At 37.8% G+C, this 12,338-nt stretch overlaps 1 protein-coding gene across 3 annotated transcripts; it reads right to left on the reverse strand.

Moving 5' to 3' along the window:
* Window positions 1–1,444: 1,444 nt before the first annotated feature.
* gprc5c (G protein-coupled receptor, class C, group 5, member C) lies at window positions 1,445–11,682 on the reverse strand. Of its 3 annotated transcripts, none has more exons than XM_007570383.2 (5): window positions 11,582–11,681; window positions 7,913–8,933; window positions 5,155–5,255; window positions 4,148–4,273; window positions 1,445–2,601 (listed from the first exon to the last, which is right to left on the reverse strand). In XM_007570383.2, the coding sequence occupies exons 2-5, from the start codon at window positions 8,898–8,900 to the stop codon at window positions 2,569–2,571; spliced, it is 1,248 nt and encodes a 415-aa protein (XP_007570445.1). In that variant the 5' UTR covers window positions 8,901–8,933; window positions 11,582–11,681; the 3' UTR covers window positions 1,445–2,568. The 3 variants fall into 3 exon arrangements, with proteins under 3 accessions (XP_007570445.1, XP_007570454.1, XP_016536349.1); XM_007570392.2 differs by lacking the exon at window positions 11,582–11,681 and adding an exon at window positions 11,364–11,563; XM_016680863.1 differs by lacking the exon at window positions 4,148–4,273 and having other exon boundaries at window positions 11,582–11,682.
* Window positions 11,683–12,338: the final 656 nt, after the last annotated feature.

Consider the following 12,338-nt stretch of genomic DNA (forward strand, 5'->3'; position numbering starts at 1 on the left):
GAAAACACGTTACAGAGGCTAAAAATAGAAGCAGATTGTTGTCCCCTCATTTCCTGGAGACACCTGAAGGTTATCAGGCCACAGCAGGTGGCTCCAGCACAAATCTCTGCCCACAACAGGGCGTTACGTCAGGAGCAAGCAGCCTGAGCTGCTTTATTGAAGACAATGAGAAATGAGCCTGAAGGAGAGGCTCCCGACCTGTTGGAAAACATGGAAATCCAAGCATGATTACGTAACCAGGCGACACTTCGTAACTGTTGGCGGATAATAATGTGTTAAATATTTTAAAAAGCTAGAAGCTGGCTGTCCCAACAGCTCATTGCTGCATCCAGCTTTGACTCACTGTCTTTCCCACTTATCTTAAATAACCTTTTTATTCCACAGTTGAAGCTCTTATGATGGTCAGTGTGAAGTAATTGAAGCATTTACAGCTGTTTAGTTAGAAATCAAGTTAAACACACTAAGCTTTTGAATGTGATTGATTTATTGTGTCTCTTTTTCAGAAAGCATGCATGTCTAAGAGGTGTGAACGAAAGGAACCAAAATTGCAAATCTATTTTTCCTAGTATCTGAGAGGTGGCAAATCCACTCTGTAGCCATGATGATGTATGTGAGCACTAGTGCTGAGCCAGGATGAAGGGAGAAGATGGAAGTGAAGTAGATTAAATAGATTAAATCTCACCATCAGTGGTGAGATTTAATCTAGCCTGATCATGAGACCACAATCTAATTTTTTTGTGTGATTTGGGCCTGATTTCCAGCAAAAGAAACCCTCAGACTGAACCACAGAACTAACAGCATCCCAGCCTCAGAGGAGCATCCTTACTGTGAGGATGAGGACGACAGTCCCTCAAGATTAGAGAGAGAGAGGAAAATATTTTATTAATGAGACTGATAAGATTTTGAAACGTAAATACAATGAAGTAGCATATCAATCACTACAGATAATGATCCCCCATCCTGACGTGTTTTACAACAACCATAAAAGCAGGAGAAGCTTTATCTATGCTGAGAATGCTAACTGAATCAACAGTGGTGCAGTTTTTCTTTTTGCTTTTTACAAAAATCCATACATGACGTTCAACTCGAGCCAACAATTGGTCTATAAAGGTAGGCATCGTTGTGAGTGAAGATTTTAGATGAGTACATTTATATTTAGCTTGTTTATCTGTTTTTTTTTAAATAGTATTGAGTTTACCGAGTTGATTTGCTCCCTTGAAACTATTCAATATTTACTCTCGGGGTAAATGTCTGATGGGTGAAACTGGTTTTCTGCCTGCCTGTCGGTCACGGTAATTCCCTCAATAACAACGCACTAGTGTCTGCGGTAGAGATCACTGAAAACCCTGATGCATCACTCACATGGCAATTTGCAGAAATATTTTTGTCTGTGCTTGTGTATCTTTTCTTCATGGTTATGTTGTAAAACATTTTCGGATTTTTCTTTTTTTTTTCCATATATATTCATTTACATATGACGGAGTTGAAAGTGTCATGATGGGGATACTTTGTAGAAGGAGAAACTGGCCAGTTCACCAGAACAGAGACCAGGAATTGTGAATTCTACCATGAATAAGACTGTTAAAGGAAATTCTGAGACCTGTAACAAAAAAACAAAAAAACTTGAAGCTGAAGCATAACAGGACCCTTCAATAAGACAATGATCCAAAACCTACCGAAAAAAAAATCCAAAAAGAATTGTGTAAGAATAGAGAAATGGAACGTCCTGGGACGAGTCGAGACCCAGGCGAGACTCGGACATAATAAATGTGACGTGCAAGAAAGTTGGTGACTTAATGACCGAAGAAAGAGGCAAATTAACAAGACAGCCATTCAGTTCTTAAATCTCATGATTGCTTGATTGGTAGAAATCATTTAAAACAATTAAACAACACACAGCAGCACTTTAAATAGAATTACAATACACACCCTTACAATACTTCCATGCAGTGCATAAGTAATGATACCGACACAAACATACTGTATTTACATTAATTCAATTTTGTGAAGACATAACTAGTGGCATTTACTCCTACAATCGAACCTACATTTCTGCAGCCATTAATCATAAGCACTTGCAACTGGTTTCTTTTATTTTGGTGGTGGAAAACGATTCAACGATTAAGTGAAGTGTGAATATAAAGTACGTTGTGTCCCAAAAATTCTTGCACTGTCAGCACGATTCTTGTGCATCTGTGTGTTTGCAGCTGAGAGCTGAAAGTTCGTTGTCAGCAAATGGTGTCTGTTGCAGAAAGTCTTTGTTCTTTCTGCAACAAAGACTTTGTTGCAGAAAGCACAGCTTCATCCCTGGGTTTTCTCCTCTGAATTAAGCCCTCTACTGTCCGACACCCAGTGGTCCGCACGATCAGTCAATAGAGGGTTTATCTGACCGCCATCACCGGGGTGATCTAACATTCACCTCCATGTGTCGGGGCCCATAGGGTTCCTTTTAGAGCCAGCTTAGGGAACCGTGAAAAACAGCAAACATACAGTCAGCCAGTGCAAATGAGAAGGAATGAGACCAAGTTATAGCAGGTGTCGAGTCGAGCCGCAAGTGTAGAGTAGTGATCACCACTGGGCCGTCCTATTCGAATTTTGACCCTGTAGAGAAAGACAGAAATGTTAGAATTTCTGCATAACAAACGATATAATATTACTGTCCTAACACAAATGTGTGGTTATTTATTTAAGTCAAAGAACAAGACATAAAACACAACTCTGAAAAACTGCAGCATTCTCTGTGGTCTCAGATCGTTAATGGTAATATCAAGACACTTTTTATTCAAACTTCAAGTTTGAATAAAAACTTCAAGTTTTTATTCAAGTTTATTGAAAATAAAAACTTCAAGTTTTTTTTTATTTTTTTTATTTTTTTCCAATAAAAACTTGAAGTTTTTATTAAAACTTCAAGTTTGAATAAAAAGTGTCTTGATATTGCCATTAACGATCTGAGACCGCAGTGATCACTGATGACATATCAATTATTAGTAAACAGCATCATTATCCTCAGAGCTAACACTTTTTATAAATATATATTTAGACAGTTTTTTTTATTATGACCTGTTTTAATGTTGACAGCAAAGTATGTCACACCTGGTTTGACTTTGGTTGCTAACTGATGGCTAATGATTACATCTGTCCTTAATAGACAGTCATTTCACACCTTAAGTTGTCACAAGAATAGAATAGATGTCTTGTAACAACACTGAGTCTTAATAACAGATTCAAAGTATATTTAATAATGTCCTCATAAGCTGTTGTATTTAAATTTGATTAATTGATTCTAGTCAATACTGTCTAACAACAAGTAATCTGATTAATAGTCAGATCTAGTCGAAGTCATCTAGGGTCTGTTAGTGGAAATAAGTTTTTAAATAAAGTTTGCACAAAATAATCCAAAGAAAAGGAACTTTATAGTATTTCACATTGTTACACATAATTTCATTTTGAAACTTATTGGTTTTGGTTACTTGGATTGTTACCAACATCTAGTGAGAATTTCTTGTCAATAGGACTGTTAGAAACATTTTACTATGAAAAATTGTTATATGTTCAATATTTATTTTACCCTCTGCATAGTACACAATGTTATTTGAACATGTGAGTTCTAAAAAAATATTATGCAATAAGACCATGTATTTCAATTATTTAACAGTTAACCCTTTTAATCAATAGAAATGTATGGATTGTGGATTTCAACAGATTTATACCAGCACTGGGTTTTGTTAAACAAATGGGAAAACTGCAAATTTCTCAGAGCCTCTTAAATAAACTTGAAGACATAGAGACTTAGTTTTTCAATCAGCCCCATAAAAGACAGATAATGCGCAACCAATGTCCCTTTTTTTTACTGGAATTATTTCTTCTATTTGCATCAAGAAAAGAAAATATGTGTTGAGCACTGCACAGAGCAGGTATGAGACACGAGGCCATGAAAGAAGAGACAGCTCAAGGTAAGAAAAAAAAATCCAGACAAAGAAGTGATTCATGGTCAAACTGCAGAAGAAGTTGCCATGGACACAGCAGGAGCTGAGAGAGCGACATGCTCAGAAACGGAGAATAGGAAGGCATCTGGAGGGCAGCAAGAGATAATGAGGACTGCGAAGAAAAGGGGAAGTGTCGGAGGAGGAGCGGAGGGTTGACCTACGCTTGTCTGTGAGCGTGAAGTGTTCCCAGGCTCGGTGTGTGTTGAGGGGGTACTGCTCCCGCTGTTGGCCGCAGAGGCCATGGAAGCTCTGGGAATGATCATGTCAAAGGACTGCTCGCGTTGTTGCTGTGTGAAGTAAAAACAAGAGGCACAAGAAAAATAAAAAAGAAGAAGAAAACAAAACACACACACACACACACACACACACACAAAAAATAAGCTGTTAAGATGCTTTCTCTACAATCCCACGTCATAATTCAAGCTATCTTTTCCAGCTCAATGACATAGTACTCCTCTTTGGCGTCATTTTAACACATCAAAATTTTAGATATTTAAATATCTAAAACAATGCCTCCATTTTTCACAGCGTATCAATTCATGTATATTGGTTAAATAAAACAGGACGGTTTTCCAAATAATTCTGTGTCTCTGTGGTCGCTCGTGTAAGTTACCGTTTCTCTGTTTTTGCATTTTTTACTTCCTGTAATAAATGCGTTGAAGACATGGATGCAGCAGCAGTCTCGAATCATGTCGTAAATGATTGCAGCTTTTTCCCAACGTTACATTTGGCGTTTCAAATCTATGAAGTCGTTTCTGTTCATCTAATTGTGTGTATATGTATTTATAACATGCACAATGTCATTTGAAATATTATTTTATCATATTCAACCAATGTTCTTTCCGCCAATTACTGACTTATTGTTGCGTCTGGGTTTGCTTTGTTCTAATTAGTAGGAGAAGAGTTACAGGGTAACAATTTTTCATCCCTTTCCATGTACAGACATGTGTCTTCCACTATACTCTGAATATTGTCCATCTCATTTGTTTTTTTCTGTCACTTTCCAACTAAAGAATGCCTTAATGATCAAAGGTTACCGATTTCCATATTTATTTGCCTACAGCCTGAAAAGACTGGGTGCTGGTGTGTGTGTGTGTGTTAAAGTGTGCTTTGCAGCCGCAACTCAGATGACACATTCAAATGTGGCTTTGGAACATTTAATACTCACATTTCCAACTGCTTTGGTAATGAGAGCCAGCTCGGTTGGTTGGTAGACCGAAGCACGCATCTGACCAGTGTAATTACTGTATGGAGACACAGGCTTGTTTCCTGCAAAGAAGGCAGAAAGACATTAATTGTACATTCGCTTTTTGGCGGTCTTCCTAACAATTGCTACTTTTTCACACCTTTTCGCGTCAAACAACTCTGCCTCTGACAAAATCGTTGCCACGCCCTATTCTCTGCGGAAATAGTGCAAACACAGGATGCAATGTGTCTAGTGGGAATTGGATGCAGAGAGCGGGGCGACGGGTACTCATTAAGAGGAGGGTGTCGACATCTGAGGCGAACAAAAACACTGCTAAAACCTTCAGTAATCAGGTCAAATTTTTCAGGCAGAGTAACAGGTGTTACTGATGTTTCCTGATGGCTCACAGAGAAATAGAATGTGTGAGGAGTTAATCTTAGTCAAATTAAAGATGAAGACATCAGCATTTTAAAGAAAAATGTATTGTCAAGCTTTTGTTCCAGTTTGACCTGCTCTTGTTTTTGTGCGCGGAAGTAGGTCAAGTTAGATATCCTCTTTTCATCTCTTTCAAACAGCTTCACGGGCTGACTACAGTAGCCGTCGGAAGCAACTTGGTCAACAAGCTAAACATTTGCAGAAAGTACTCCCAGGAGGTATCGGTCAGTTACATTCTAAATGTTTACACATAAAAACCAAAAATCATTAAATTATATTGTAGAGGACTGGTGATAATCACTATTTCATGTTATACATTTTGCTTTCATTTTAGTGCAAATACCATAAAACTGTGAAACTGTGTTGCTCGTTATTATCCTACTTTTTTAAGAAAATATATTGACATTGATTCTAACATTCTTTGACGTTTGTTACTTCAGGCAGCTGGAATCAATGTTTGACCAAGTCAGAAAACAGAAGCTGTCACTGAATTTTATAACTATATAGATGCAATATATCCTAGATAGCCAACAGTATATTTATTTTAATAGAATTTGAAACTTTGAAAGTTTCAGATCATATTCACTGACATTTGATAAAGTTCAAGTTGTGTTAAGATACAAAAAAAAAAACAACCCTCAAATCTAAATGATAAATTCAGTAGGAATAAACTTATGAGCCTCATTGTATAAACCAAGAATATTCTCCACATATAAAATATGTAAAGCAAATCATCAAACCTTGGCACCGCTGGTGAATTTGCAATACATTTCTCAGAATTAGATATTTGCACAGATATTTCTGCAATGCAATGCATTCTGTGTGCAGACAGGAAACAACCTTCTCAGAATATTTTCTGTTTGCTTTGGTGTTCTTCCAACAGTCGCATAACGCACACGTCATTAAATGAAATCTGATAAGGATGTGGACATAAAGCTTTGATGGCAAGATTTGATGACATACTTAAAAGGAGGAGACGGTGGGTGTGAACGATTCATCATGTTTTAGTCTTTACCTCCCTTCACCTATCAGGGTGTTTAAGAATAGAAAAATGTCCAGTCTGTTGACAGGGCCAGTATTTGCTCTGTGGAAACCATAAACACCACTCATACAGATGAACTTGAGGTTATCTAACATGCTTAGTAATATTTACTGGTTAGGTAATGTCATCAATCACTCAAGAAAAGCACATAAGATGGTCGTGACTCATTATTTAAATAATGTTAGGCGTTTCTTGAGTTATTGTGTTATTCTTGGACTGACAGAAATAAGTTTTTAGAGGAATTCACTGATGCTTTTTATAATGAAAACAAGCAACAGCTCACTTCAGTACTTGAGTAAAAGCAGTAAAAGCAAAAAAAAAAAAGCGTCATTCAAAATAGTTAATTAAACTTTTTTTTCTTGTTTGGTTTTTGTATGTATGTACAATTTGTACATTTTGTCTTATATTTCTATTTAGTTTGCTTTAATATAATCTGGACCTCACCTTTAACCAGACTGAACAGAAACTTTAATTGTATTCTATGGGCATTTCATGTGATAACCCAACACAAAGTACAAGTATTCCGTAATCACTGCTACGGAAGGCTTCTACGAATTTGTGAAAAGCATAAAGCTACCCAACACTGATTATCCACTGTACCGTGCCATCAGCACAGTGGAATATGGTGGTGGTGCCCTGCTGTGGGCATGCTTTTATTAATGGGGACAGAGAAGGTCATTTAAAAACAACGATAGAGATGGACGGAGCCATTTGCAGGCAAATCGAGAAAGAAATTATATAACAGGATGTAAAAAGTTCCCAACAGGACAATGATACTAAACATACAGCCAGAGCTACAATAATGGATCAGTATATTCATGACATATAATGACTTGGTCAAAGTTTTTACCTAAATCAAATTTAGAACTTTCTTCTAGCAAAACTTACAAAAAAAAATCTTTACATATCTTCCTTGGGTTATACCTGAAGTTAACTGCAGCAACAGGTAGTTTTAGGTCAAGGGAGTGAATACAAATACCACCACATTTTTTAGGTTAATAGGTAGGATTGTATATTAAATAGAAAATATTTACAAATTGTATAGAAACTGAAAACCATCCTCACCTCCTTTATTGTCCACTTTTAATGGGATTTAATATATTTTTTGTAATTTATGTTTCAGTAAAAAAAAAAAAAAAAGCTCTGCTTAGCTCTGTGGTTTCGATTTGCTAATTCTTGAGATTCTTGGGATCCTGAATTCAAGAGTGCCTGCTATAAAAAGCCTTTGAGCAAAAGCTTTGAATAGATATAAGGACCACTTACCTTGGCTTGGCTCATCCATGGAGAAAGCCTTATTTTCCATGAACATTTTCTGAGAGGTGTGCTCCTTCAGGATCGTCTCATATCCGACTCCCCGGTTCGTGTACGCGTTCTCCCCGTAGTCTTCTTCGATCTCGTCGTCGCTATTAAAACAGCAAATCTGAGGAATGGTGTAGATGATGAGGAACGCCCAAGCATTTGCCACCAAGGCGATGGCCAGCGTCGGGTCGTCCCACGTCGGGCCTCCAGTTCGTTCATTCCCATACACGTACATGACAATCCAGGCCACCCAGATGCCCACAGAGATCAGGCTTGTCACCAGAACGAGACCACCTTCCTTTTTCCACTCTGCATATTTGCCCGCCATGATGGGCAGACCTGCCATGACCGTAGCCAGGATGAGAACCATTACGTAGATCAGCGCCATGACAAAGTCCTGGTTGGCAATGTTGCAAGGTGTTGCCGTGGCTCTGATGGGTTCAGTGGTGGCATTGACAGGAAGCAGCGGGTGGCGAACGACTGTGATGATGAGCCACTCGGTGTTGATGATGACCTCCACCAGCCACAACCCCAGCGCTCCCAGCCAGAGCACCCAGCCCCGGGGCCCGGCATTCCTCCTGGCCAAGATGTTCAGCCTGATGCACTGCATCAGGAGGCAGGCAAAGCACCCGCCAAACAGCACCCCAAAGAGAAATCTTCTCGAGGCACAGGTGGAGAAGTCCTTCCCCACAATGAAGGCGAATGTCAGGCAAAAGAGTCCAGCAGTGCAGAACAGGAAGCTGGCCTGAAGAGCCATGGAGTTTTTATGGTTGGGGTTTTTGATGAAGGGCAGGCTGGCCAGAAGCGAAACGAAGAGCACGAAGGAGAAGACGATGCCAGCTGCTGCTACGGCCTCTACCACGATGCCCCAGACAGCACTGAGGCTGCACAGGTTGTAATAGAGGGAGTCCAGGTCAGGGCCGCAGCCCTGAGGGGTCATATTAGCAGCCATGGAGCCAAAAGCAAGTTGTGGATGGAACTGTACCTGTTCACAGAGAAAGACAGGGAGTGACTGAGAAGGATCTGATCTGGGATGGTTTTAACTCAAGACTCACAATACGTCATCAGAGGTAACTCTTGTGAAACACTGTGGTCTCCACCCAATCAGTCAAATATTCCACCTATATGAGTCAAAACACACTTTTAGACACACAATCCTGGAGTGTTTTTCTGATTACATATTTTTGATTTGAAAATATTTAATCAGAAAGAAATGTCGCTGATATGGTTTGTAGCACCTACAAACCATAGAAACCAGACAACAAGTGGAGTTTCTCCCAACCCTGAGGTTAATCAGTAACAGGCTGTACTGATACGAACTGTAGGCTACATAAAAAAACTGAGTTTTCCGATTAAATCAAAAAGCAATACTGTTTAAAAATCACACAAAGATGAATATTTGCTTTGTGAAGGAACAGTCGAGCTTTTTGTTCGTCTGCTGCTTGCTCCCGTTTGTCGTCGTCAGATCCAATTACACTGAACTCAGACCAGTCTCGGAGCTGGATCGATGCAAGTGTGTGGTGGCGGATGTCCCATCATTCAATCACACCAAGGATGTTTCTAGAACAAAGATATTTTCTGTTCTTCCTGAGTCTGCTGACGTTAGTACCGAGTGCAGAGATGATCAAATGAGAAAATAAATTCAGGAGGTAACGAGGTAGGTAAAAGCAGTTAACTTGATATAGTTTGTGGCATTTATTATTATAACATTTAAACCAAGAGTATACTTTTGTGGGAATACACATGTTGATGCATATTGACATGTGTCCATATTACTCTAAAATGAGACTTAAATTTTAGACTTTCTTCAATACAGCGGGTTTATTAAATGCAACTGTGGTCACCAAATGGCAAAAAAAAAAAAACATTGCTTTTGATTATATTTTTAATCATACCGATATTGATTGATGCTGCCATGGAACCAAAATCCATAAATCATTTTGAAAGAAGCAAAAGTACAATCTCAGTCATATCGCCAGGTTGTTAATGACATAAGTCATATCATTTTAATTAATGACCAAGGTTTTAGGGTCATTAACTAGAGCTCATATTTATTATGATTTCCTACGCCCGGTTCCACAGTGTCTCTGCTGTTAGAGAGTTAAAGCAACAAATGTTTTATAGCATTTCTGAACATGCAAGGTGGAAAACCTAAGGTTTAGTTCCATGACTTTGTGAGGTTTTTAAATGTCTAACATGCCACTGCATCCATCAGTACAATGATATTCAGAAATGATATTCCCCATCCACTGAGATAAAGTAACTCAGAGGAGAGGAAGCTCTGTGAAAACTCAAACTGGATTAAAGAGCAAAAAACTGTACTGAGAAAACTGTACAAAAAATTATCAGATAAAATAGAATGACAAAATCTAATCACAAGTTTACAAAAAACATTACTCACTAAATGGAAAGATTAAACCAAAAATAGACAGAGTGTAGAAATAAATACTCCTCTGAAAACAAATATATTCTATATTCAAATGTGACATCATCTGTTTGACAGTTTGGTCCCAATTGGATCAACACCATGACAATGATCCAAGCCACAGAAGCAAATCTACAGCATATTGGCAGAACATGCAAACAAACAAGATCCTGGAATGGCTTAGTCAAAGTCTGGATCTCAGCTTGATTAAGAGTAATGAAACTTCCTCTACAAGGATGATGGAGACGGATCAAGTCAGACTGTTGCTTCATGTGGTTGTCATGGGGTGTACTTACTTAGCTCTAAGCATCTCTTTTTCAGATGAGGAGAAGGAGATGTTTTTCTCAGTTTAGACTGATCTTTTTCTAATAAATAATGACAGTGTTAATTAAACAACCCTGCTTAATTTGTAAAGATCATAAGGGAAAAAATTTGAACGAATTTAAGCAAAACAACTCATTTATAATAAAAGACAAAAAGAAAGTTGGTTGGTTTCCATGCGATAAAGCTTGTAATCGTATCAAATCATGTTCTGCTTAAACATAAACGAAAGACAGACATAAAAGCTGTAAAGTTAGACCTATATGAAAAAGTTAATGGAAAGGGTAACCCGTTTTTTATTCTGTGTTCATTACTTGCTTTCCTTAAAGTCAACCAGCATTTCGAGAACATAGCTTAAAATAAAACAGACAACAGAAAGTGTCTGACCAAGGATAAGAAGTGAACAAAATCACTTTTGTTCAAAATTTAAAAGTGAACAAAATCACTTTTAAATTTAAATAATAAGCTAATTAACTTTAAATGCATTCCATCCATAAAAATGTACATACGTGTCTTTTATAAAACAAATACAGCTCTGGAAAAAAAAAAAAAAAAAAAGCTTAACATAAGCCAAAAGCTTGAAATAGGTCAGAAATAATTAATGAACTGAAATTGTAATAAAATTGATTAAAACTTGAAGAAAATATAAAAATATGACATTAAACGTACCACTCAATGTAGTGTTGATTCAAAGTAAATACTTTGACTTGATAGCGTGACCCCTTGTACAGACACAGCTGGTAGAGCCCGTCAAACACAATAAAAATAAAACAATAAAAACACGCAAACCTAAACGCACACTCCAACTAAAAACTAATATTTCTTTAGAAAGCCTTCGTGGATTTATCATGAAATAAACCTGAAGCGTACTACGAGGTGAAGCTTACCTGGATGTTGTCAGTAGTTTTTACCTCTGAGTGAACCGCTCAGCTCCACCTGAAACAAACGCGCCGCGCGGTTGGACCAAAAAAAAATCTTCCGCTGGAAAAAGAAGTCCAACAGGGAGCTGTGGCGGACTGATACAACACGCCACTACTTTTCTACGGAGAATCCAAGGGATAAAAGCTGGAATCTGCCCCTTCCCGTGTGAAACACAAACGGTCACGTTTCTTTATGCCGAAATATCCAAACTTCAGTAGGAATGCATCTTTTGGTTACGCAATAATTCAACCATTTAAAATATGTAAGCAAAATTAAAGCGGCTTGTGCAGAAGGAAAGCAGATAAACTGCATGGTTTTAAATAGTTGAAACATCCCAACAACAAAAATATGTTAATGGAATCTGAAAAAAAAGATTGAATTACAGAACAACGGGAATATTTCCAAATGAAAGATGTGATATGTAACGTTTTCTGAACAACTTCATAATGTTGACTTACTTACAACTGATACTGTCGTCAATAAATTCTATTCTTGCTGTTTTCAACCCATTGTAAGTGAATTAGTTTAATTTACAAAGGGGTTAAAATTATACCTGCCAGGAATAGATATGGCTTTTATACCTGCTCCTGGATTTTCTTTGCTTGTCCATTTTCATATTAATCATTACTTGGATACACACAAAAATAATAAATTCAGTTTATTTATGCTACCAATTCACAACAATGTACTCTGAGAGCTTATTACAAGTCAAACAGACCCAAT

Source organism: Poecilia formosa, unplaced genomic scaffold (genome assembly GCF_000485575.1).
Source record: "Poecilia formosa unplaced genomic scaffold, Poecilia_formosa-5.1.2 Scaffold7, whole genome shotgun sequence".
NCBI classification, from domain to species: domain Eukaryota; kingdom Metazoa; phylum Chordata; class Actinopteri; order Cyprinodontiformes; family Poeciliidae; genus Poecilia; species Poecilia formosa.

Excerpts from the sequence above, each read along its gene's own strand:
- gprc5c (XM_007570383.2), bottom strand. The coding sequence starts at position 8,900 with ATGGCTGCTAATATGACCCCTCAGGGCTGCGGCCCTGACCTGGACTCC. Across the intron at positions 5,256-7,912 it reads CATGGATGAGCCAAGCCAAG|GAAACAAGCCTGTGTCTCCA; the intron begins GTAAGTGGTCCT and ends CCTTCTTTGCAG. Across the intron at positions 2,602-4,147 it reads CTTCACGCTCACAGACAAGC|GGTCAAAATTCGAATAGGAC; the intron begins GTAGGTCAACCC and ends CTTTCTCTACAG.